Below are 26547 nucleotides of genomic sequence, written 5' to 3' on the forward strand. Positions count from 1 at the left end.
GCCTGCTCTGCTCAGGGAGGTCAGCAGGGCTTTTGTCTTTGCCGTGGTGAAGGCAAGGAAACACAGGGCACTGGGAATGGGATATCAGTCCAGCAATACTTCAATGGCATCAACTCTCTGCCTCACCTGGAAGCTGCTGATTGTTCCAGACAAGTCCTAAGATCCCACAAATCACCTGCCCTTGTATCACACACGGGGATTATTATTATTGTTTGTTGTTCATTTTATTTTGCTGGTTTAGCCTCAAGCCCAGGGCAGAAGACCTATCTGCATTTGAGAATTCCAAGTAGGTTGTTCCAAGGTACTCTGCGTGGGGGTGCTGGGATCTGGCTGTGGCACTAACCCGTGCATGAGCTTGCCTGCGCTCCAGCGGGACCCGTGCCCGCCGTCACCCATCCAGCCTGGCTCTCCCTCCCTCAGGAGCACTCCCAGCCTCTCTGCATTTATTCCTACACCTGATCCTTCATGCTGGGAAGCTTCTTCCTTGGCACAAGTTGAGTTGGCAACCTCAGAGGGAGAGTGCAGGTAGAGGCACTTAAATAATTCAGCCTGTTTTTGCACTTGTGGTGGGGAATCTATTGGAGGTGCAGGGCAGCCTTTGAAGATTCCTTTAATGAAGTAAACCAGCACCTTCCCCCCTTGTTTGTTGCAGAAAGAAATTCAGGATATAGAAAAAAATATCCCAAACAAACAGCCAAACCCCATCAACTTTGCTGCCAACACTGTCAAAACAGGCTAAAAATGCACATCTCTGTCTTGGAGCAGAGCAGCACAAGGATGCTCTGCCTGTTTGAGAAGCATCCCAGGGAGGTAAAGCAGAGGATTGAGGACAACTGGTGTCTGCAGGTGGCTCTTGTGCCAGGAGAAGGTCACAGCACACCTGGGGACAGGAGTTGTCCTTCTCCCTGCACTGCCTCTCCTGTCCCTCAGCTCCCCCCATCTGGGGGTCCTGCTCCTTTAATGCCACATCTCTTATTCCTGGAGCCTGCTTTCCTCCAAGGATTTGCCCTCGATCTGCAGGCTGTATGTGCTGAGCATCCACTCCCTCCTTTGGGAGGATGATTTGGGGAAGCTTACCTGCTCTGCCCTGGGGTGAGGTTCTTGCACAGCCACAGGGTTTCAGGAGCTTGGAGTCGGTGGCACTCAGGGAAGTACTGGGATACCACACTCACAGGTGGCAGAGCTGGTGGGAACTGCTTTTGGAAAAGACAGACCAATTCCCCAGCACCTCTGGAGCTCAGGAGCAGGGACAGGAGGTTGTTTTACCCAGGAGAACTCAGCACAAGGCTGTGCTGTTCTTCACTGCACCAGCCATTCCAGGAGCTGTAAATCCCTGGAGTTTGGGGTTTGTGGCAGCTCTGGGGAGCTGCAGGTGTTCCCCAAAACAGGCTGCTCTCATTGTTAAGCACTTCCATGGGGAAGAGGCTAAAAGGGGTGACCCTGAATGTCTGGGCCACCTTGGGGGAGGTGTTGGTTATCTCCAGACTGGCTGTGGATGAAACTCGTTATCCCATCCCACCTGGCAGAGCTCCATGACAGGTAAATTTGGGGTGAAATCCACTTATGGCCACAGCACAGGGAGGTGAAGGGAAGCCCTGGCAGTTTGTGGGAAGGCTCTTCCAGCAGCTGGGAGCATTCCAGTGCCCAGGAGGAGCCCCATAATTAAAGCAGCTGCACAGTGAGTGCTGCAGTGTGACCTCTGGGGTTTGGTGCCTGCCTTTGAAGGCGCCTGCTAAGTTTTTCATGTTTAATTACGTGGTTAACATGCTAATCCCTTTTTATGAGCTCTGTGGGCACAGCACAGACACCTCATCTGGAAGTTGCTCTCCCTTCTCTGTAGCTGCCTGCCGTGGGCTGGTGCTGTGGCTCCAGCTGGCTCCGATTCAGGAAGGTTTGTCACTTAGGCTGTGGTAGAGAGTGAAAAACCCACTTCTTCCTCATCTCTTCTGCTGCAGGAAAGCTCCCAGGACAGGCTGCTAAAACACAATCAGGTCTTTGATTCCAGTTGCTTTCTTCTTGCACAGTCATGCTTATTTACTGGGATTTAAGCCCTTTGAAGTATCCAGGCAAGGAGCAAATCTCCACGCCTGTTCCCAGACAAGCAGCTTTGTCGTAGAGCCTCTGGTCCTTACACAGGCAGCCTTGGCCTCTCCTGCCAGGCTCTCACGTGGCTGAGAGCAGCTTCTCCAGGCCTGGAGCTCAATCCCAGGGGATCACTTCTGGGGCCCGTGGGCATCCTGCAGATCCTGCTGGCTCCTCTCCTGGCTCTGATCCTGCACGTGGTGCAGTTTTGCCCTTGGTTTGGATAATGATCCTTGTGGAGATGATTTGAGATCCGAGCTGCGGGTGTTCAGGCTGGAGAAGAGAAGGCTCCAGGGAGACCTTAGAGCTCCTTCCAGGGCCTAAAGGAGAGCTGGAAAGGAACTTGGGACAAGGGATGGAGGGACAGGACACAGGAAATGGCTTCCCACTGCCAGAGGGCAGGGATAGATGGGATATTAGGAAGAAATTCCTCCTTGGGAGGGTGGTGAGGCCTTGGCACAGCCCAGAGAAGCTGTGGGTACCCCTGGATGTGTCCAAGGCTAGATTGGACAGGGCTTGGAGCAGCCTGAGACAGTGGAAGGTGCCCCTGACTGTGGCTTGAGGTGGGACTGGATGAGCTTTAAGGTCCCCTTTGGATTTAGCCAGTATACAGTTCCCAGCTGGAAGCACAGAAGGGTGAGTGGGGCAGAGCCAAGGGGACTTCTGCCACCTTGCCTTCCCTCCTGCCACCTTTGGGATAAGCTGTGCTCTGTCCTTGTGAGGACACTGGTGCCTGGTGATGGCACTGCTGCCTGAGTGTCTCATTATGCAGACAGGATGTGCCACCCCCAAATGTCACAAGGCTCCTTCATCATCTGGACAGGTGGAAGGATTTTGGGAGGCTGGCTCTGGGGCAGGCACTTTCTCTATTTTCCACGTGCACCAGGCAAGCAGCGTGCTAGGGATCACTGAAACATGTCCCTTGAGGACTTCACAATTCTTGTGGGGTCCCTGTCACCTCCTGGTGACTCCCTTCCTCATCTCTCCCCTTCTGGAACTGCAGATTCCCTGGAATAGGTCTGTTTTGCTCTAGAGATTTGTTGGGAGGAGGATGTGTCCCTTGCAGAGAGCAGGGAGCAGCAAAAGGAATGCTCCGGGAGGGACAAAAGGAGGGAGCCTGGGTGGGACAGAGCAGGCTGAGCTGCCATCCTTCCCTGTGGATCTTGGGACAGGGATGAGGTGCTCTTCAGTGTCCTGCAGGGCTGTAGAAGCCAATCCCAGCTGGAAAGGGAAGGCAGAACAGGCACTCCACTAGCAGGGGACTTCCCAGCAGCAGCAGCAGCACCGGAGTTTCCCGTTTCCTTGGAAGCTGTGAGGTTGGAAAAGATGAGTGAGGCTGCCAGCTTCTCACTCAGCCTGGCACCTGGCTGGGGGTGCAGGTGGGAGCCAGGAGATACCCAGTGGGCACAGTAGCTCTGGAAACACATTTTCCAAGTGCAGGAGGAGATGGAGGCTCATCCCACGTGGATGTTGGCCACACACCCCCACGTGTGAGAGACCACATCCCTTCCAGGTTCATTTTCTCCCCGGTTCTCCTCGGAGCTGGGAAGTGAAACTCCCAGGCAGTTAAACTGGGACGCAGCAGCCTCTTTTCCTTGTTTACAAGGAACAAGAGGAAAGTAGGAAACGTCAGGCCTATCAGCTATTTCTGTGGCAGCCTTTGAAAAGCGTTTCCTTCACATGGAGCGTCATCTTCTCCTTTCAAATGGGCTCATCAAAGCGTCGGGGGCTGGGGGACAGTTGTGCTCTGGAGAGAATAAACGGCAGCGTGGGAGTGAGAGAGGAGCAGGAAGGGAAATGGGAAGAATCACAGGAAAATAGGCTTTGGGTTCAAAAGTAACAGGGGGAATTGAAAGGTCCACCTGACCACTGGGACTGGGGAGTGAGCAGGGATGTAAAAAAGCACCAGGGCAGCGAGTGGGGAATAAAGATGATTTAGTGTATGATGATTAGCAAGGACTGCAGATCTTCCCAGCAGCAGGAAAACATCTTGGCATCGCACAGGATGAGGGTGGCACAGGTCCCCCTCTGCTCCAGCCTGGCCATACTGCAGGATAAACGAGGAAACAGCAAGGAAATGAGACATCTTAAACCTCTCCCTGCTGCGGGAGGTTTGGGGGCAGGTTGGTGTGAGTTGCAGCCCCTTGCCCTCCCTGGTGCTTGGGGATGGCCCCGGCTCTGGGGGCTCGGGGGAGCCTTGGGGGCTTCCCTGGGTTGAGTTTGCCCAGCCCCAGCAGTGCTGTGCCTGCAGTTATTGCGTTACCTGCTCCAAACTGCCCGTGCCTGCCACGCACTTATTGGGTTGCTTTGGTTTGTTTGTGTTTCCTAAATCCAATCAGTGTGGCAGCCCTGGGTAGCAGCGGGCTCGGAGGAGCCCCGGTGCAGGAATGCAGGGAGCAGGACTCTTCCCTCTCTTCCCTTCCTCACATCTTGATTCATCTGAGCTCAGGCCGCTTAATTGCACTGCCTCTCTCTCCCTCTAAATTTTCCTTGATGGCTCTGGTAGAGCATCGGGAGCCCACCCTCCCTCCTGCAGGAAGGAGATTATCATAATACTGCTTGTAAATCAATTTTTTTTCCTTTTCTCTGCACTGACGAAGATATAACTCCCTCTTAATCACCCTGCACAGCGTTACGCTACGGGGAGGGATATTTATTTCTCCTCGCCTGGCCAGGAGAAGGGGATGTGGAGACTGCAGAGAGTTTTTGGAGGTGTTGGAGGCTTTCCCCCCAGCAGATGATGGGAGGCCAGCACAGGGTGGTGCTCTCCTCCTTGCTTTCACATGCCAGTGCAGAAAAGAAAGGAGAACCAGTTGGGGGAGTGGGATTTCCCTGCAGAGAGCTCCCTGTGCCCACCGGCTCCCGCAGCCCCCAAGGCACCTCCTGGGATGAGTCAGGATGGCCCCGGAGCTCCCCTCGGCTCCTCCCAGTGCATCCCTCGGGACTGGTCCGTGTGGTGCTCCCACTGGGAGCAGGGATAGCCCTACCTGCACTCCACAGTGAGGAAAACAACAATAAAAGAAGGAAGAAGAACAGGGGAGAGTTTCCCTACCTGGCACAGGCAGTGAGTGGAGAGTCAGGGTGCAGTGAAGAGCAGCCCTGGTTTCCTCTCGGCTGATTCTGGTCTTGGCTGCAGGCAGATGTCAGGAGGCAGCTGCCTGGAGCTGCTGGGCAGCCCGATCCTGGTCCTGGTCCCTATTGGAAGGGACCTTAAGGGTCCTTGAAGCTCATCTCGTTCCACCCCCTGTCATGGGCAGGGACACCTTCCACTGTCCCAGGCTGCTCCAAGCCCCAATGTCCAACCTGGCCTTGGACACTGCCAGGGATCCAGGGGCAGCCACAGCTGCTCTGGGCACCCTGTGCCAGGACCTGCCCACCCTCCTAGGGAGGAATCCTGGTGGCATTTGCCTTTCAAAATCTGGCCACTGCTGGTAGCCAGTGACCCACCTGTGCTCACTCCTCTCCATGGGATCCCATCTCCTCAAGACCCACCTTTGCTCTGACTCCCTGTATGGCTGCTCTTCCCGTGCCTCAGATTTCCTGGATAGGTAAAAAATGTACCACTGAGCCTCTCTAGGAGCCTTTGGATGTTGTGGATGAAGGCATCCAGCAAAGGAGCAGGGCTGCATCTCTGTGCTGGATGCTCTAGAGCTCTGCCTCTGCCTGCTTCCCGAATCTCTGAGCTGAGGCAGGCACAGCTTTGGGCTCAGGCTGCCATCGGGGTACCCCAGGACCCCCAAAACACATCAGGGGTTAATGGAGAGCTGTGTGTAGCTACAGGCAGAGAGGCAGGCTTGAAACAGTCGAATTCCTTGATAAGCCTGAGGGAAACATCTTCCCTGTGCTCTGTCAGCAGCTGCAGCTGGCTCAGCTCCTCCTGCCAGTGGAGTGCTGGCTTTGCCAGGGGGATCCTGCACAGGGTAACTCCCCTTGCAGTGCTGGGAGGGAAGGAGCTCCTGTGGGCTGGGAGGGGTGGGAGGCTCTGGTTCCCCAGCCACACTGTAGAAGGGATGGATTTGGAGGCACAGCCTTGGGAAGGAGACAGATGCAGGTAGATGATGGAATCGTGGAATGGTTTGTATTGGGAGGGTCCTTGAAACTCATCTCTTTCCACCCCTGCCATGGGCAGGGACACCTTCCACTGTCCCAGGCTGCTCCAAGCCCCAATGTCCAACCTGGCCTTGGACACTTCCAGGGATCCAGGGGCAGCCACAGCTGCTCTGGGCACCCTGTGCCAGGGCCTGCCCACCCTGCCAGGGAACAATTCCTTCCCAATATCCCATCCAGCTCTGCCCTCTGGCAGTGGAAGCCATTCCCCCTTACCCTGTTGCTCCAGGCCTTGCCCAAGTCCTTCTCCAGTTGTTTGAACCCCTTTAGGCACTGGAACACTTCCAGGAATGGTTTTCCTGTCAGATGGCCCCAGCAGTGGGTCTGGCAGCACTGGGGCTCGCTGCTCTTTTCTTTTTTTCCCTCACCAACCTTAGGAAGAATGCTGCCTGTAGCACACAGAATCCCTGTCCCACCTCACCCACCTTTCAGCCAGCTCTGGAGGGGACACTGGAGCAGCCAGGGGGACACTGAGGAGAGGAGAGCCAGCCCTGGCCTGGTAGCCGCTGCCAAGAACGATTATTAAACCCTTGCAGAAATTTCCTCTGCAATACAGATTTTTTTTCCGACTGGCATTAGAGCTGTGAAGGAATTACTGAGGAAAAGCCAGGGGGGAGAAGCAGGGAGGGGGGAAAGCGTCTGATGGCTCCGTGGAGGGGCTTAACTCACGGTAAGGTGATGCCAGGATTCCTGTTTCAGCAAAACCGGCGTTCCCAGCGGAAGGCCCCGTGCTTAATCCAGCTGAAACGAAGCCTTGGCAATTAGCTGGTTGCTTTGGCAAACTCCTGGTGATCCAGCAGCTGCCTGGAAGGTGGCACTTCTCCTTCTGCACTCCGCTGGGTGCTTGTCTGTAAACCCTGGGATTTCTTCCCCGCCGCTGAAGATTTCTTTTATCTTCTTTGGCCCGTTAGCAAATGGGCTCACGGCTGCTCCCTGGGGTATTATTTTTGGGATGGCTGTGGAAAGCTTTCCAAGGATTTGTGAGTCCTGCAGAGCCTGCAAGGACAGTCCTGGGAGTGAGGGCTCTCCAGCTCTGTCCTCTGGCAGAACAGATGGAGCAGGGTGGGATGAGATGAGATGCCAGGGTGGCTGCATGGATCACACGTGGTGGGATGGGGTTGGATGTGAGCACAGAGAGGATGGGCCCCGTTTGGTGACAGAGGGGACACGTGTCCAGTGGCTGTTGGAGTTGTGGGTTCTCCCTCAGCTCATTGAGATGTTTCTCCTCCAGCTTCCCAAGACTCCCTGTATGTCCTTGCCAGGAGCCCCAGGACTGGCTCCTTGGATCCAGTCTCCCGTATATTCCACAACCTGGAAGCCTCAGCCATGCCAATGACCTCGATGGAATCTCTGCCCCTACTTTCCCTCGGGCTGTGCTTGCTGTGGTGAGGGCTGCATGACCCCTGGCTTCTGCAACCCCTGGCCTCCGACATTCCCTGGTATTTTCAGAGGGATACAGGCAGCAGCTCCCTCCTGGGGGTGCCCTGGGGGAGGTTGGGGATGCCTCCTGATCCCGCTCTGCTCTCTTCCAGCTCACCCTACAGAGCACCAAGTCCCGTGTGGCCTTCTTCGAGGAGCTCTAGGGAACACCTGCTCCGCACCGCTGCTGCTTCCCCATGGCTCCCGCCCAGCCGGAGCCTGTCCCGGAGCCGGGGGCTCCCAGAGGGATCACCCCGGACCCCGCTGGCTGCTCCAGCCCCTGCACACCCACAGACTCAGGGCTGGCTGCCCATGGACTGTGTGATGTTCTCTAGCTTAGCAGCCTATCATCCTCCTCCTGACACTTTGTTTTTCTGGGTTTTCCAGCTTTTATTCCTTATTTTTCTAGCATTGCTTCCAGGCTCGGCCCTCCAGGCTTTTCCCTGGAGCCGGGGTCGGGGCTGTGGCCGTGCCTTCCCACGCTGGCAGCCAGCAGAGGAGTGTGCCCGAGGGTCACCCTGGGAGGGGTTGTCACCCCTGTGGGTTGCCTTCTGCTGCCGGTCTGGAATTCCACGTGCCGATCCTGGAGCGCTGCTCCGCTCCAGCCCCGTGCAGGCGGCGGTGCCGGGAGCTCCATTAGGATCCCGAGCATGTTCCAGTGGAGTGCTGTAAATCAGGAACGTCGCGCTGGCTCTCCCCGCGCCCGCAGGGGTGGGAGGGGAGCAGAGAGCGGGAGGACAGGGACCTGGGCTGGGGGGATCCTGGGCTGCTTCCCTGGCGAGAGGTGGGAGGAAGGGCTCCTCCTCCTCCTCCTCCCTGCTGGGAACAGGGAGCGGGAGAACAGCTAGTGCCAACCAAATGAAACCTTATTGTTCCTGCAAACTGTGACAAACCTGGACAGCTTCAGGCTGGGGGGATCCAGGGGCTCTGGGCTGGGCTTTCCCTGGGTCCCAGGGCATCCCAGCCCCTCGGAGCCCCCCGGGAACGGCGCTATCCCGGCTTGGCCCGGGGCTGCGTGTCCCATGTGGGTGCCTTTGCTCTGAACCCCCGCGGGGGGAACAGCGATGTCCTGACCTTCCCTTCCTGTCTCCGTCCCAAATCCTGGGCCCCTCTCGAGTGGGATCCTCTTCCAGCTGCGTTTACCCTCCAGCAGAGCCGGTGCTGCCCCGGGGATCCCTCACATCCCCTCAGGATCCCAAATTCCTCCTTCCCACAACCTCACCTGACCCACAGCCCCACCGGAGACTCAGCCCGGGGCTTGGCGTGGAGTAAATCCCATCCCAATCCTGTTTATTTAAACGCTGGGATCGATTCCCCGCACGTGGCTGCAGTTCGGATGGCTGTGGCCTGGCACAGCCGCTTTCCCATTCCCTGGACTGTTGTACTCCAAAGGAATAACTGTTTTCTCCTGTTTTAATAAAAATTCACAGCACTAGGAGGGGAGCTGAGGCTTCTTTGCTTTTTTTTTTTTTTGATTTGGGAAAAGCTGCTCGGAGCCCGGCTGCCGCAGTTTGCGGTGCCGGGATTAATGGGAAGCGCAGCTGCAGTGCCGGGATCCCTCCGGCGGTTCCCGCGGGATCGGGATCCTGCTGTCCCCGCTCCCTCGGGGCTCTTTTCATCCCTCCTTGAGGGAAGAGGGTTTGGGGTGCCCAGAAGGGCTGAGCCCGGTGTTTGCCAGCCCTGGTGCTTCCTGATCCCGTCCTGCTTGGAATAAATAAAGGGTGTGCTGCATTGACCTCAATTTTATAATTAATCACGAATGAAAGCGGCCCAGCCTAGCGAGCCCCGACCTCCGGGGCTGTTCCCGGCCCCCGGGCCCCGCCGGGATCGGCGATGGATGTGCTTTTCATCCTCTCTCCGGCAGCAAAATCCCGGGAGGTTCACCGGAGCTTCTCACCAGAGCTCGTCCCCGCGGGTGGGCTGGGGAATTTTTTCCGGTTTTTGTTGTTTTAAGCAGGGCTGAGGGAGGTGGGAGGGGATTTCTTTTGGCAGAGGGATGCCAGTGGGATACCCACGGGAATTCTGGGGAGGCTGAAGGCAGCTGGTGAGAGATGTGGAGGGTGACCTGATTTCCCACGTGGCCTCCAGTGACAGGAATTCAACTGGTGTGTTACCTGCACCGCCTGGATCCTGAAATTAATCCAGAAGAGCTTTTTCCAGCACAAGGCAGGGCAGCAGGATGGGGGAAAAATCTGGGAATGCACAGGGGATGGATGTGCAGGGATGTGAAAGGATGGGATGTGCAGGGATGGATGTGAAGGGATGGGATGTGAAGGGATGGGATGTGCAGGGATGGATGTACAGGAATGGGATGTGCAGGGATGGGATGTGCCGTGATGGATGTGCTGGGGTGAATGTGCAGGGATGGCAGCACCCTCTGCCTGGTCCTGCACCCCACTACGATCCCACACCCATCACACCTCACCCAAAACCCCACACTTGGCTCCAGAGATTCACCCTCAGCTCGCTGGGGTGCCTGCAGGCAGGGCTGGTATATCCCATCCATCCCCACCATCCCCATCCATCCCCGCTGCTGGCTGTGCCCTTCCACCTTTGTCTTCTAGGGAGAAAAAAAGGGGAGGGAAATGAAGAGGGAGAAGGGAGGGGAGAGGCAGCCACGCTGGGGACGGGCACCTAGGGCCACTCTGCTCCCCATGGAGACCTGGCAAGCTCCGTGTGTCCTGCCAGGTTAATCAGGGATTTATTGTGCAGGAAAGCCACAGCTGCAGAGCTGCACGCCCTGGCTGGGACCAGAGCTGCCCACTTATCCCAGGAAAGGATAGTACATGGATGTTGTGGAATCAAATAGATGTGGAGCTCCAGCTCCCAGCGAACTGAGGGTGAATGTCTGGAGCCCAGTGTGAGGTTTTGGGTGAGGTGTGGTGGGTGTGGGATCGTGGTGGGGTGCAGGACCAGGCAGAGGGTGCTGCCATCCCTTCCCTGGGGTCAGATCCAGAGCAGGGATGCTGGAGTCCCACTGCCATCACCTTCTGCTCAGCCACAGGGACACTGGGCATTGTCACAGCCCTGCAGGGATGTGTCTGCTGCCCCTTTCCAGCCTTCCTGGCACTGGGTACCACTGGAGCCTGGCACAGGTAGCACCAGGTCCTGGAATTCTGGCACCAGACACCGCCAGATTTTGGCATCCTGGCACTGGGTGCCAACAGTTTCTGGCATCACAGGGCATCCCACTGCAGGACAGCAAGCTGGAGAGATGGAACAGGAGAGATGGAGCTGATGTGGCTCTGCACCAGCAGCGGGATGGGAGCAGAGCCAGGCCCGGTGTCCCAGACGCAAAACTTCCCCCGGGAGCCACCTCCTTTCCTTTTGAAAATGCCAGATCCCTCCCTGTGCTCCTCTCTGGGCAGGCTGTGCTGTCCAAAGCATTGGTTCTGATGCTGTTAATGAATCTGAGGGTCTCTGATTGAGATCTCTGGGAGTTGTTTCCTGCTCCATCTCCTGGCACGAGCAAGCAGAGTCACCGCTGCCCTCAGCATCCTGGGCTGCATCCCCTTGAAGGGGTGCTAAAAACGAGCTCATCTCCATTTTTGCCATTTTTCCATAAATAAAGATTTCCCCTAGGCAGAATTCTTGACTCCTCCCCTGGCAGGGCTATTTTCCCCCCTTCAGGACTCAAATTGAGCAGAGCTCTCCCGGCTTTTCCCATTCCCCCTTCCCTCCCCGCCCGCACCAGCTGCCTGGAGCTGTGCCCGGTGTTTCCCCATTAGGGGTGGGATTTGCTCCCAAGAGTGGGAACAGTCCCGGCCACGCTGGGAGGAGGTTCCTGACCCCTCCCCAGGGGCTCTCTCCTGCCCTTCCCGGATTTCCAGCGGGCACTGGGAGCTGGCAGCCGGCGGCCAGGATAACCTTGTGGCTCGGAACATTGCAGCCATCCCTCTTCTCCCATCAAGCGTTCATTTAGGAAACATTTCACTAAATACCCACCTGACAGCACGGCCCCGGGAGATTGATGCTTCCAGCGCCTCTGAGGGCTCGATGCCAGTGACTTTAAAATGTCACAGCGACACCCCCGGGGCGCTCATGTCCCCTCCCGGTGCCGGGGGAGTGATGGGAGTGTCCTGTGGTGCCAATCCCCATCCCAGCCCCCTCCGGCTGCCAGGAGGTCCCTGGGTTGTCCTGAGGGATTTGGGTGCACCCAGCACAGGTTTGTACCATCCCCAGCCATAAGGTTTCCTCATCTCTGTCAACTTTCCCGTGGCTTTGGGACCTCCCCATCCCATCACCAACCCCATCCCCATACTAGCTCCATCCACATCCCATCCCTCCCTTCCCCACTCCTGTGAGGGATCTCTATCCCATCCTCATCCCCATTTCATCCCATCCCATTTCCAACCCTGTCCCCATCCTCATCCTCTTTCTGTCCCTGTCCCTGTGTCATCCCCATTCCAATCCTCATCCTCATTTTATGCCCATTCTCATCCCCATCTCACTCCATTTCATCTCCATCCCTATCCCATCCCCATACTCCTCCTCCCATTCTCATCTTCATCCTACCCCCTTCCTCATCCACATCCCCATCTCATCCCATCCTATCCCACCTCACCCTCAACCCATTCCAATCGTCACCCTCATCCCAATCCCATCCCTCAGGGCAGGAAGGAGCCCGGGAGTTTTGGCTGGGCAGAGAGCAGGAGGGAGCCAGAGGGTCCCTCAGTGCTGCCATGGGAGGGATAAACAAGAAGCAGATTAATTAAAGCTCAATCAATCCCATCCCTGTGCCAGAGCCACTTCAGTCCTTTTCCTTTCCATTCCCTCAAATTCCTGGAAGAAATAAGGATTTTGATGTTGGGATGTGAACCCAGAGCGAGGGCTCTTGACAGTGAGATCGCTCTGAAGCTGCAAATAAACCACAGAACACCAGGCCTGGATTGGGCTTCTCCAGCCTCATTAGTGGGATCAGCTAATTAGGAAAACACCTGGGAGTGTTGGGAAAATGGTGCTGTCTCCAAAGGGACAAAGGGACAGAAGGGAGAGGTGGCACTGAGCTGCTGGCAAGGCTGGCCCAAGCCCCGGGTGAGATAAAGGGGAAATTGTGGAGAGGAACATTCCCAACATCCCAGCGGCTGTGGCTGGGATTTCAGCTGAAATCCCTGGGACTCTGCTGCCGCCACCCCATCGTCTTAGGACTGAGCTCTGAGGAAACCCCAGAGCTTCTCCCCACAAAATCAGAGAGGGAATTCAGCACCGGGACCGTGGGGCAGAGCAGAGGCAGCAGACACGGCTCGTCCCAGCCTTCATCCCGTGAGGAAGAGAGCGGTGCGGCTGAGCCGGCCTCCAGGAAAGCACAGAGAGCGCTCCAGGGGGGGATCCCCGATGAACAAAAACCCAGCCAGGGCTTCAAATGCAATTAAGCCACTTAATTTTCCTCCCCCCTGCCCTGTGCCGTCTGCCCATCCCGTCCCTGGGGAAGGAGCCGGGATCACGGGCAGCCCCATCCCTGGGGAAGGAGGCTCCAACACGCCTCTGTCGCTGCACAGGGAGCTCCGCTGGGGATTGGAGGGGGAAAGCCCAGAAATTGGTCCTGTTATTCCTGCTGGGATTTGGGTGGTGACAATTAATGAGCTTCCATCCCAGGGCCTCTAGAGAATTAATTGGGAGGGAACTTCGTTAACATCGAGGAGCAAATTGATTTGTTAAAAAAAAAAAAAAAGGGAGGAAATTTTCAGGCTTTGTTTTTTGGGGTTTTTTTCTCCCAAAAAGACATTTATTATTATCAGCACTTTTCCCTTCGAGTGCTGGGATCTCAACTGCAGTATCAGACACCTGAGACTCCCTGAGACATCCCTCGATGTGCGCCAGCCCCATCCCGAGCTCCAGAAGACGAAGGAATTTTAGCAGAGTTGGGAAAATCCAACCCTAAGCCACGACTGCCCGGGAGGAACGACCCTGCCCTGGGAGCTGAGACCCCACAGCATCGGGAATTGCTCATCCCTGAAATCCCCTCGCCGGAGTGCGGCCGTGCTGGTTTTCTGCTGCCGGAGAGGGAAATTTCTCCCAACTAAAAAATAGCTTAAAGGGGACCCCAGCTGGTTAAAGCCAACGGCGGCTGCAGCGGCGGCGCTCGGGAGGCAGCGCTGGGCTCTGGGAATGCCGGAGCCGGGTCCTGGCTGATGCTCCGGGGGGAGATGAGATTTCTGCACACGGAGGTTGGAGCAGCCCAAAAAATTCCCAGCGGTGAATTGGATGAGGCTGAGCACGTGTCCGCGGCGACTGCAGGAGGCGAGGGTGGGCTTAGTGAAGCAGTTGGTTGGAGCAGCAGGAATCCTATTCCAAGATTTTTGGGGCTCCTGTGACAGTGTCAAGATGAGAGGCATATCTGGAGCCTGTCCAGCTGTGCCTCAGTTTCCCCATCGCTCTGACGCATCCTTGGTATCCGGTGAGAACCTTGGAGGTGCCAACTGTTCCCCTTTTCTCTTCCCACCCTGTTCCAGCTCTGGGAATCGCGTCCCTCCGGCCCCCAGATCCTTTCCTGTCGTCACGGCACCTCCAAACGGGCGGAGCAGGAGCCTTGGCAGCCTCCCTGTGCCACTGTCCCCACCTCCGGAGATGCCACCCAGGCACAGGGGACACTGTGATCCCACACCTCCCAGCGGGTCTGCTGGGACAGCTCAACCCAGGGAAGGTGGACAGTGGGATTTGGAAGGGAGGATGTGCCCGGTCCTGGGAGCATTCCTTGTGTGCCTGAGTGCAGGGATGTCACAGGGACACGGATGCCGTGGGGACATGACACGGTGGGGACCTGCCCCGGCGCAGGAGCCCAGCTGTGATTTAATCAACGCCCAAGTGAGAAATAAGGTGAAAAATGCGACAAAGGTTGGGGGCAAACAGGAGATGACTGGAACAGATGACAGAGATGGAGGGCTTCGCTCCTGGCCCTGCTCCCTGGCTCTTCCATGGCTCGTTTTTTCCCTGGTGTGGGAGCAGGAGGTGCGTCCGTGGGGTCTCTGCCACCCCCCAGCACCCCGGGGACCTCGGGCTGATGGCTGGCCCGGGGTGGCACGGGCAGGGGCTTTGGGGTGTTGGCAGCCTGGGGTGCCAAGTGTGGGGACACAGGGGTGACAACTGCCCAGGCATGGGATGCCATGTGCAGGGACCTCGGGGCGGTGACAGCCCGGGGTGCCACGTGCAGGGACCTGGGGGTGACGACTGTCTGGGTTTAGGGTGCCACGTGCGGGTGACGGCCTCTTGGAATGGTGACAGTCCCAGAAACCTGCAGAGACCCTGGGCCGGTGACTGCCCCATGAGCAGGGTGCCATGTGCAGGGACCCGGAGGTGGTGGCAGCCTTGGGATGCCGTGTGCAGGAACCTCGGGGCGACAACTCCCTGGGCTGGGGGTTCTGCGTGTGGGGACCTCGGGGTGACACCTGTCGGGACAGGGGGTGTCACAGGGACCCCCAGCCCTGCCTGTAGATCCCCAGTCCCCCCCCCCCCCCCCCGAGCACCCCTCGCGGTACCAGCATCTCCCACTCCCCCTCCCTGCGGCCCGGGACGCTCCCCCTCACTGCCGCACTGCCCCCCCTCCAGGCACCCCCCGGGGGAGGCCCCACCTCCCCCCCGCCCCCAGCCCCATTTCCCGGGCGGGACCGTTCAAAACCCGCCCGGCGCCGCCGCTCCCCGGATTCCGCCGCCGCTTCCCGGGGCCGGGGCCGAGGATGCTCCGGCTGCCGGCGGCGGCGGGGGGGCGGCGGGTGCGCGGCGGGGGCTGAACCGCGGCGGCAGCGAGCCCCGGCCTGCCCGGGACACTTGGCGGGGAGGAAGAAGAGGAGGAGGAGGAGGGAGGAGGAAGACGAAGAGGCCGCTTTCAGCCTCGGCCCCGCCATGCCGGGCCCCACCTGGGAGCGTGGCCCGGTGGCAGCGGCTCCCCGGGGGCTGTGAGCGGCCCGGGGCCGGCGGAAGGGGGGCCCCGGGCGGAGGTGGGGGGGGGCTCCGGGCGGAGGGGGGGCCCCGAGCGGCATGGCCAGCCCCGTCCCCCCCACCGCCGCCGCTTCCACCGGGATTTAACCGGGGTTTGCATGCTTTCACCTCCCGTTTCTACTTCGGGAGGGCATGTGCGCGGGGGAAGCGGGCCACCCTCAGCGGAGCCCCCCCGCGCCCTGACTCCGCCGTGAGGGGCTCGGCCGCCAGCCCCGTCCCGCCGCCGGCCCCGGAGGATCGGGAGCGCCCGCCCGCCCCGGCCCCCCCTGGCCGGTGGGTACCGGGCGGGGGGCGGCGGGCACCGGCAACTTGTGTTTAGCGTCCGGCGGTACCGACTGGGGGCAGCCCCCCCTCTACCCGACGAGATTTGGGTTTAAACTTTGGGTTTCGGGGAGCCCCGAAGATGCCTTTCCACCCGGTGACGGCGGCGTTGATGTACCGGGGGATCTACACCGTCCCCAACATCCTCGCCGAGCAGCGCCCCGTGGAGATCCCCGAGGATGAGCTGGAGGGTGAGCGGGTCTGGGGGGCTGTGGGGGTTGGCTGGGGACCAGGGGGGATGAGGGGGACATCCCATGGGATTGTGGGGTGAAGAGGTTTGGGGGACTGGGAAGTCCATCCCGCGGGATGCGGCTGTGGGGGAGTCGGGGTGCGCGTTCCTCCGGCGCCGTGGGGAAGCTGAGGGCGAGCGGGATGCGGATGGATGGAGAAGGAGGAGGAGGAGGAGAAGGAGGAGGGGAAGAAGGAAAGCTGAAGCGGGGAGGCGTGCAGGGGTCCCGGGCCCCCGGTTGTGGCGATATGACACAGCAGGGACCGGCGGTAGTGGCGGGGGGCCGGTTTCCCCTCCGCGGCGCGGCGGGGTCACCCCCTCCCCGCTGTCATAATATGACATTGGCTGGTGGCGCGGGGGACCCGAGGGGTGGCTGTCACCCGTGTCACCCCCCGGCTCACGGCAGCTCCACGCAGTCCCGGTGTCACCGGACTCCGGCCGGGAGGAGCGGCCGGCGGGGCTCTGCCCACCCGTGCGATGAGAGGGGCCGAGCTCAGCTCGCTGCCACCAGAATGGCTTTTTCCGCCCCAAAAGTTTGCCGGGGCAGCGGGACGGGCACTGGCCGTGCCAGGCTTTGGGGTGTCCCTGGGGAACCTGGGGGAAAGGGGTGCAGCACCCCCGGCTCCAGACCTGGCACCAGAGGGGAAACTGAGCCACGGCGGGGTGACCCCACACATGTCCCCACTCTGCCTGGGCAGAGCACTCTTGGCCCAGCACTAAACCTGGAGCCCTCGGCATCTCCGTGGGGAAACTGAGGCAGGGAGCCACAGGGCTGGGGGTGAGGGGAACCCCAAAATCCATTTGGGAGTCCCAAGCAGGCACTCACACCAGTGTGCAAGGGCTCTGTGTGTGTGTGTGTGTGTGTGCAGCTCTGCAGGGTGTGCATGTGCGCTGACGTGCCTGTCACAGCCTCACTGCAGGGGCTCTGTGTGTGTGTGTTTGTGTGCACAGGCATGGCACATCCCCTGCACACCGTGCTGCAGGTGTGCTCACACATCTGTATGGCCACACATCTGTACGCACACGCATGGCCTTGCTGCAGGGTGGCTCTGTGTGTGTGGCTGTGCCAGTGTTTGTGTCACTCGGTGTGTGTGTGACTGTGCCAGCGTCACTGTGTGTGGCCATGCCAGTCCCTGTGGCTGTGCCAGTTTGTGTCACTGCAGCACGTGCGTGTGTGGCTGTGCCAGTGTTTGTGTCACTGCGTGTGTGGCGGTGCCAGTTTGTGTCACTGCAGCACGTGCGTGTGCCCATGCACAGCCTGGCTGCAGGAGGTGTTTGTGTGTGTGCACACAGCGTCACAGCAGGACGGGCTCGTACGCACAGCCCTGCTGCAGAGGGTGTTTGTGTGCCTGTGCACAAGTGCAGCACCGCTGCAATGGTGGGGTGTGTGTGTAGACACAAGCACAGCTGTGCTGCAGTGGGGCAGTGTCTGTGTGCATGCACCAGTGCAGTGGTGTGCGGTGTTTGCGTGTCTGTGAGCACAAGTGCAGCATTGCTGTGACGTGGTTGTGCGTGTCCGTGCGTGTGCACACACCAGTGCAGCACCACTGCAAGGGGTGTGGGTGTGCAGGCACAGGGATGTCACTGCAGGGGGGTTGTATGTGCATCTCTGTGTGTGTGTGTGCATGCACAAATGCAGCTGTGCCGGTTTTGGTGTGTGCACACACAGGTGCAGCACCACTGCATTGTGGTCGTACGCATTTATGCGTGTGCACAAGTGCAGCATCGCTCAAGGAAAGTGCACGTGCACATGCACTGAGGTACTTGTGCAAGGTGTTGGGGTGTGTGTGCACATGCACAGGTGCATCTGTGCGAGGTGGTGTGCACACACAGGTACAGCATCACTGCGAGGTGTTGGTGTGCGCTGCATCCATGCACGTCACTGCAAGGGGGCTGCGAGTGCACCCGTGTGTGTGTGCAGGAGCACAGGGCTCCAAGGTGCTGGGGTGTGTTTGCACACTCACACCATCATTGCGAGGTCTGTGCACCACACAGGTGCAGTGTCACTGTGCCGTGGTGCTGGCTGTGTCCCTGTGTGTGCAGCGTCAGTGCAAGGGGGGTGTGTGTGTGTGTGTGTGTGTGTGTGTGTGTGTGTTTGTGTGTTTATGTGTGTTTACATGTCTGTGTGTCTGTCTGTGTGTCTGTTTGTGTGTTTGCACACCTGGGCACATCCCTGCAAGGTGTGCGAGTGTGTGTGCACAGCTCCAGTGTAAATACCAGGGGTGTCACAAGGGTTTATGGTCTCTGTATGTGTGTGTGTGTGTCTGTGTGTCTGTGTGTGTCTGTGTGTCTGTGTGTGTGTGTGTCTGTGTCTGTGTGTGTGTGTGTCTCTCTATGTGTCTTTATATGTGTCTGCGTGCCCGTGCATCCGTGTGTCTGCATGTCTGTCTGTCTGTGTCCGTCTGTGTGTGTCTCTGTATGTCTGCGCGTCCGTATCTGTCTGTGTGTGTGTCTATGTGCGTCTGTCTGTGTGTCTGTGTGTCTGTGTGTCTGTCTGTGTCTGTGTGTCTGTCTGGGTGTGCTCACATCTCTCCGTGGTGTCCCTATCCACTCTCCGTGTCCCTGCACCAGCTGTTGTCCCAGTTCACCCAGTCCCTGGGCTCCCAGTGCCGTGTCCTCTCCTCCCTCCTCCCCCGCCTGCAGCAGACGGGATCGATGGCAGTGCTGGGAGCCCCAGGGGGACCCCACAAGGTGCCAGACACCTACGGGCTCCTCCCTCCCCCTGTCCCCCTGGTTTGGGGGGCACCAGTGACATGGCTCCACAGTGGGGCTGAGCAGACTCAGGGCACAGCTGGGGCAGGGGGTGCTCAATGGGGAGCCAGGACCCCACTCTGGCCACTGTCAGGACATGTCCTTGCCTGTCCCCAACATCCCGAGCCATCTGATGAGGAGCCACCTTGGAGCTCTTTGGGATGAACATCCTTGAAGGATGAATTTTGGGGGTGCCTGGAGTGAGGTAAGGCCCCCCAGGAGCACAGGGAGAAGCTGCAGGATCTCCCTGCCCAGCCAGGGACACTGGCCATGGAAAAGCTCAGACTGACAGGCCAAAATCCCACAAAACTTCCCCAAAACAACTTGAAGATGTCACCCATGTGACACCATCTAGGCAGGGATGTTCCCAAGCACTCGGGGTCAGTACTGTGACCCAATAGAGGTTTTTTCCCCCAAACCCAAAGTTCACAGCCCATTTCTCCTGCTGGGATCCTCCAGCACAAATCCCCCTGGCAGCCTCATGGAGGAGGAAGAAGCACCAATATCCTGGCCTGGCTTCTTGCTGTCCCCCAGTACAAATTCCTTCTTTTCCATCAGCCTGGTTCCTGCTTGGAACATCGGGTGGCATCAAAAAGCCAGAAACTGCCCCAAAAAGGAGCAGAGTCCTGAGTGGAGCAGGAGGTGGGATGGAGTCAATGGGCTCAGGCTGTGCCTCAGTTTCCCTGCAGCCTCTCCCTGCCACCCTGCAGGGATCTTCCCCCACTTCCCAGGGGTTCCTTTTCGAGCCAGAAACCCCCAAACCTCCCACTTCCATCCTCTTCTGTGCCGGACAGGGCTGAACACTGCAGCAATTTTGTCAAGATTTGGGATTGTTTTTGGGTGAAGTGTGGCACAGCTCCAGCACCCACCTCTGGACCCCAGGATGGGGGAACAGACCCACCCTAAAACCATGGGATGGGGCACAATCCCCTGGGATTGGGACAGTCCCCAGCACCCCTGGATCCCCAGGAACGCTCCCGGCTGGATGCTGCGGCACCGTGGGGATGCCCCCAGCTGCAGTGCCCACCTGGTGGCACCCCAAGCTCAGGCACATCCCAGGGATGTGTTTTTAGGGCAGAACGTCGCGTGTTCGCCTGTGGCAGCAGCAAGGGCAGGGTGGGTGCGGCAGCGAGTGACGGGAATTGGAGCAAATATTCGGAGCCCTTTGGGGATGCTGGGGCTCCATGCTGGCAGGAGGGGGAGGTGGGACCCCCACAGGGGTTCTGTGGGTGCCAGAGCTCAGCCGGACTCATTCCTGCTCCCCCCACAGAGATCCGGGAAGCCTTCAAGGTGTTCGACCGCGATGGGAACGGCTTCATCTCCAAGCAGGAGCTGGGCACAGCCATGCGCTCCCTGGGGTACATGCCCAACGAGGTGGAGCTGGAGGTCATCATCCAGCGCCTCGACATGGATGGTAGGACCCCGGCAAGCCGGGATGGGGACGGGACGGGACCCCCAGCTGGGAGAAACACACAGTTCTCCCATATTTCCACCCCACATGCTGGACACGACATGGGATGTGGGATGAGCCTGACCCAGGCTCTGCCTCCTGCTTATTCATCATCATCATCATCATTGCCACTGCAGCTTTGTTTGGGAAGATTTAGGGATCTTGGATGCTTGTAGGATCGCTAAACCTCCTGGGACCACGCTGCCGAGGCTGGATCCCGCACCCGGGGATGGATCCTGCACCCTGGGTCGTGTCCTCAGCACCCATCACCCTCCAGCACTCGCTGCCACCGTGACCCTGTCCCCGCTCCTCCCTCGCCCGTCGGGACCTGAAAGAGCTCCTTAATTTATTGCTTTTCCTTTTCTCCCCCATTTAAAAGCCCTTCCGGCAGCGCTGCCAAGGCGTTGCTCCCTTCATTACTCATTGTTAGTGCTGCCCTGACAGCCCCACGCCAGCGTCCCCCTCTGCCAAGGGACACGGCCAGAACGGCCACCAAGCTCCCCCAGGGTCACAGCCACCCCCCAGGGTCCCTGCTGGAATTGGGGCCCCAGCTGGAATTCAGGGTCCAGCTGTTGTTCAGAGTCCTGGACAGTGTTGGGCTGTCTCAATCAGTACTGGGGGCTCCGGGGGACACTGGGTGTCCCCAGGTCCCATTGGAAGGGGGCCCAAATGCCATTGGGGGTCCCCAGATATTGCCGGGGTCCTCAGCCAGCACTGGGGGTCCCTATATGGCAGTGAGAGTCCTGGAGCCCCCAGCTAGTGTTGCCATCCCAGCTGGTGTTGGGGACACAAAACTTTGTAGGAGTGTTGGAGTCCCTGGCTGGTTTTGGGGGGTCCTCAGCCAACATTTGTGGTCCCCAAATTAGCCCTGGGAGGCCTCCAGATGGCATTGAGGTCCCAGCTGGAATTGGGGTCAGCTCATGCTCGTGTCCTGGATGATGTTTGGTTTCCCCAGCCAGCACTGGGGTCCCAGATCACATTCTGGGGGGACTAGGTGGTATTAGGGTGTCCCCAGCCCACACTGGGTGTCCCCAGTTGGAACTGGTGTCCTGGCTGGCACTGAGGACCCCACCCAATATTGGGCATCCTGGCCAAAGCTGGAAGTTCCCTAAATTTGCTGGAGGTTCCCAGCTGACCTTGGGGACCTCAACTGGTTTTGGGGATTTGTGACCACACGTGGGGCCCCTTCTGGGAGGGAGAGTGCCCCATGTGCCCAGGTAGGGGGTGACAGTCACCCCTGTGTCCCACAGGTGATGGGCAGGTGGACTTTGAGGAGTTTGTGACATTGCTGGGGCCCAAGCTCTCCACCTCGGGCATCCCGGAGAAGTTCCACGGCACCGACTTCGACACTGTCTTCTGGAAGGTAGGGACACCCCCAGTCCCCATGGCAATGCAGGGACACCCCCAGCCCCCATGGCAATGCAGGGACACCCCCAGACCCCATGGGAATGTAGGGACATCCCCAGACCCCTCGCAGGGGCAGCACCCCAGAACCTGCACTGAGAGCACCACGGAAGGCTCAGAATCAGGGCCAAGGTTGGAGTTGAGATCAGGGACAGGATGAGGGTCAAGGCTGGAATTGGGGTTGGGCTGAGGGTAAAAGTCAGGTTCTGGGTCAAGGATGAGGTTAGGGTTATGGTTAGGGTTGGTTTAAGAGTCAGGATTAGGTTTAAGATTAGGATTAGGGTCAAATTTAGTGTCAAGCTCAGGCTCCAGTTTTAGGGCTAGTATAAGCCTTGGTGTCAGGATCAGGTTCAGCTCTGGTTTAAGGTTTGGGGTTAGGGCTAGGTTTAGGATCAGAGTTTGGGTTGGAGTCAGGGTTACAATGAGGGTTGGGATCAGGTTTACTGGTGAGGCCAGGATCAGGACTGGGGTCAGGAACAGGTTCAGGGTCAGGGTTTGGGTCAAGGTCAGGATCAGGATGAGGTTCAGGATCAGTGTCAGGGTGCACCCCCGATCTCCTGTGCCCCTGTCAGGAACGGGCCACGTTTGGTGCCAGCACCCTCTGGTGCCCCTCACTCTGCTGGGGGTCACCTTTCCCAGACAATTCCAGGGTGATCCACACAAACCAACACAAGCAAAGGTTCTGGGAGACCCCGGAGCCCCCTGTGCTGGCGGCCATGGGGTCACCCCAAGCCCCCCTGTCCCCGGCAGTGTGACATGCAGAAGCTGACGGTGGACGAGCTGAAGCGGCTGCTGTACGACACCTTCTGCGAGCACCTGTCCATGAAGGACATCGAGAACATCATCATGACGGAGGAGGAGAGCCACATGGGCACGGCCGAGGAGTGCCCCGTCGACGTGGAGAGTGAGTGCGGGGCGCCGGCAATGCCAAAAGCCGTGGGGATGCCAAACCCCCCACGGGGATGCCAAACCACGGGGGTGGCACTGCTTCCCTCTCTCCTTAGTACAAGGAGAATGTGTTTGGGATTGGGGTAACGCGGTGTTTGTCCCACCCCAGCCTGCTCCAGCCAGCAGATCCGCCAGACCTGCGTGCGGAAGAGCCTCATCTGCGCCTTCGCCATCGCCTTCATCATCAGCGTGATGCTCATCGCCGCCAACCAGGTGCTGCGCAGCGGGATGAAGTAACGGGGGGCCCCCGCCGCCGGGGACCCGCAGCGACAGCGAGGAGGAGACACCTATAAATATCTATAAATATCTCTATGTACATCCATCCGTGGCCCAGAGACCCCCCGGGAGGGGGGCAGCCAAGGGGACAGAGCCGCGCCGGGGCCCCGCCGTGCCGGGCGCTGCCGTCGCTGCTGTTTGCAGAGCACGAAGACTTTGGTACCGACACCGACACACCGAACCCCCCCTCGCCAGACCAAAACCGACCCGTGAGTGCATGTGACGTGCATGGAGCCCCGTGAACCCCCTCCCGCGGCGGATCCCGTCCGATTCTCCGATCTAGCGTTAGAGCTCATATTTAGGATAAACCAAATCATCCCCTAAGCAATACACGCGCCTGAGATGGTTCCTAGAGCCGGGAGCGTTTGCATGGACTTGGCTGCCAAGGGCTGGATTTCCACCCCCCAAACCCCTCCCTGTCCCCCCGCCCCGGCCCCGTGCCGTGCCTCGGTTTCCCCACCTGCCCGGGGCGGGGACATTCCTGACCTGCTTGATGCACTTTGAGCCGACCCCCCTTGGGAAGAGCCGGAGCGACCCCGAGGCCGGGGAGCCCCGCACAGCCCGGAACCCCCAGCCTGTATGTAGCACCCACCTGGGCACGGACTGGTTCGGATTTGGGGCCGTTTCTCATTCTTTGGAGTTTTGGGGGGTTTTGGGGTGGTGGTTTTGTTTTTGTTTTTTGGGTTTGTTTTGTTTTGTTTTGTTTTTTGTTCTTCCTGGTTGGTTGTTTCCGATCTGAAATAAAACTGGGATTTCTGAAGCGCTCTGGGCTGCGGAGGCTCCTGGAGATGCTGGGATGGAAGGTGATGGCGTGGGGCCCTGGCAGCACCCATGGGTGCTGCTGAGTCCTCCTGGCACAGGAGGTTGGCACTGGTCTGGGGGGCTGTGACCCCAAGGATTCCGGGGGCTGGAGCATCCCTAAACTTTGGGGCAGCGGGACCTGGTTCCTTCCCAGCAGTTCCCACAGCCCCCATCCCACTCCTGCCAGAGGATCCCATGGATCCCAGCGGGTTTATTCCCCTCTCCACGTCTCGTGTCCTGATATTTTACGGTGGATTTGGCGAAGCCTCGATGGGGAGGATGCTCAGCCCAAGCCCCTTCCCAGAAGTGTTTTCACCTGGATTAACAGTAATTCCATCAGGAACCAGGATGTGTTTGGGACACTCAGCGAGGCTCCACAGGGTCACAATTCCTGGGCCAAGCTGGATCCTCAGATCCTGCCCCAAGGCTAGTGGCAGGGAGCATCCTGTTAGTCCTGATTTACACCACTGGGTCCTGACCCCGGTGTGAGCCCCCCAGGGCTCAGGGACATTGGGAATCTCACCCCTCACATCTGTGAGCTGTAGGAGCCCATTCCCACCTAATGGATCGCCCTCCCCAAGCCCTCAGCAATGCATTTTTAATGGCGAAGAGATTAAAGGAATAAATAAAAACAGGGAAGCGCTTGGGAATGGGACAGAATCAGGCAAAGCTGCTGCTCCCCCATGATGGGGCACATCCCACTGGGAAAGGGGCTGGAGGAGCCCATCCCAGGACACTGGGGCTGGGACATCCCCACCTTCACCCCCCTGGCTGCTCCCATGGGGAAAATACATTTCCTAGCACGGGCATGGGAATTCCCACCCTGCAGCACCACGGGGGGGGGAGGACACCGAATTTTTAGATGCCAGAAGGAATTGGTGGTGTTTTATTGATCTGGGGTTTGGGTGGGGCCTTTTTCTGATCTTCTCTAATTTATCAAACAAATTGAAGCGAACGTCCAAATGAGAAATGGAAATGGGAAGTGCTCCACGGCAATGAAATAATTCCAGCTGCCTGGCAAAGTGCGGGAGGCTCCGCATCCGTAATGAAATTTCATCCATCTCCCCTGCAGAAAGTTTGGATTTTTTTATGGACTGGCATTTCCAAAGGAGACACGTGGCATCGGAGACATGTGTGTGTATATATATATATATATATTTATTTTTAACCAGGTCTGTTATAGACACTGTGAATAAACATAAGAGAATGGAAAAAAAAAAAAAAAAAGGACAATTTAATTTGCCAGAAAATACAATAACGTAAAAGAAAAAATTAGATAAAAGGAATAACGCCATCCCCGAAGCTCAGCGTTTGAAAGCTGCTCAATTAATTTTAATGGGAATCGGCAGAACGGATTTCTTGGGGCAGGTTTGGAATGGCAGCTCCCGATCCCGGAGCAGGCGGGATGCAGGAGTGGGGTCCCTGCTCTGCCGCAGCGGCGACGGATCACTGCGGCTGCTGCAACAGAGATGCTCCGGGATAATTCAATTAAGGGGCCGCCAGGAAAGGGAAAAACAAAGGGAATGTGCCGGGAGGTGGGGGCTGCCGCGGGCGAGGGGAGGTGGGAGGGAGCAGGACCCTGCACAGCTGCCCTGGACATGGGGACAACGGAGCAGGAGTGGCAGCAAACCCAGCGGGGGTTGCAGGGCTGCGATTGCATTGCTCTGGGAAGTGTTTGGGATAGGAGGAAAGAAGTTGGTAATGGTTGTTTCTCTCTCTTGTGCTGCAAGAAGTGTGGGATGGGCTCAGCTCCATCCCTCTCTCAGTCCCATTTCCATCCCTGTCCTGGTCCCAGTCTCTGTCTCCATCTCCAACCCCATCCTCAGTCTCATTCCCATCCTTATTTCCATTCCTCTCTCTGTCCCTTTCTCCTCTCCCCATCTCCTCCCCATCCTCATCCCAGACGGCTCCCCATCCCCATTCCCCTGCTTATTTCCAACCCTGCCCCTCTCCCCTCGCTCAATCCCCATCCTTGACCCTATCCCTACCCCCATTCCAATCCTTTTTTCTATCTCTCTGTCCTGTTCTCACCCCAGTCCACATCCTGTCCCCATTCCCACTCCTGTTCCCGTCCCCCTCTCTTCCAGCAAGAGCTGCCAGAGGACACGGGCAGAGCCCAGCAGGGCTGTGCTTGGCCGGGGCCCAGCAGCCGCTCATTTCCCTAAAAGCTTCCCGATAAATTACTCCGGTTCTTGCTCCAGCAAAGGCACTTTGGCTCGGGCTTCACTATCGGGCAGCAGCTCCTCACCCCCACCACAGGGACAGTGAGTCCATCCCTGCAGCATCCCTTAGGATCAGGTACAGCCAGCCCCATCCTGCTTTGGGGTCCTCCTCCTGCAGCCTTTTCCCGTGGATGAGCCCACACGGCTGTGTGCCAGTGATCCATGGCATTGTCACACCTCCTGCCACTTCCTGTGACACACACCCCTCAAACCCTGCACTGCCCCCGGGAGTTACACAGTCCATGTATCCACGATCCTGCAGGTGATGCTGGGCTCGGCCCGTCGGCCACACATCCTGCAGCTTTTGTGGGAAAACCCCAATTTTAATGAATCCCCCTTGCCAGCTCCTGTCACCTCCCCCTGGACAGGCTTGAGTTCAGCAGGGAATGCTCCTGCTCTTGCCTTTCAGCCTTTATTGGGAATTTCTGCTTCTAGAGCAGCTCAACTCCTTGGGAGCAAGGAAGAGCATGGAAAGGCTGCAGCTGTTGTGTTTTACACCGAATTTTCATTTACAGTTGGGTTCCAGAACTTGCCCAGAGAACTCTACCTAATTTAAGCTGGATCTGGGGAGCCCTGAAATTCAGAATTGGTGGGTAAAAGAA

The 26547-nt window shown here is 58.4% G+C and overlaps 2 protein-coding genes across 11 annotated transcripts in view; both read left to right on the forward strand.

Annotated features, from left to right (window-relative positions):
• The window catches only part of NF2 (NF2, moesin-ezrin-radixin like (MERLIN) tumor suppressor), a 46870-nt gene extending 37819 nt beyond the window's left edge, over positions 1-9051 (forward strand). For 2 of the 10 annotated variants that reach the window (XM_088176255.1, XM_088176256.1), the window contains exons 16-17: positions 242-301; positions 7722-9051. In XM_088176255.1, the coding sequence (XP_088032381.1) occupies positions 242-277 (36 nt within the window). In that variant the 3' untranslated portion in view covers positions 278-301; positions 7722-9051. Of the gene's footprint in view, positions 1-241; positions 302-7420 lie in introns of all 10 variants that reach the window. The other 8 variants (XM_014894761.2, XM_014894763.2, XM_014894762.2 and 5 more) reach the window with 5 other exon arrangements.
• A 6765-nt stretch (positions 9052-15816) lies between these two features.
• On the forward strand, positions 15817-23682 carry CABP7 (calcium binding protein 7). The gene is made up of 5 exons (XM_014894483.2): positions 15817-16055; positions 20115-20258; positions 21545-21657; positions 22449-22602; positions 22756-23682. Exons 1-5 carry the CDS (start codon positions 15947-15949, stop codon positions 22881-22883), a joined length of 648 nt encoding a protein of 215 aa, XP_014749969.1. The 5' UTR covers positions 15817-15946; the 3' UTR covers positions 22884-23682.
• Positions 23683-26547: the final 2865 nt, after the last annotated feature.

This window comes from Sturnus vulgaris, chromosome 19 (genome assembly GCF_052056855.1).
Source record: "Sturnus vulgaris isolate bStuVul1 chromosome 19, bStuVul1.hap1, whole genome shotgun sequence".
NCBI lineage: Eukaryota > Metazoa > Chordata > Aves > Passeriformes > Sturnidae > Sturnus > Sturnus vulgaris.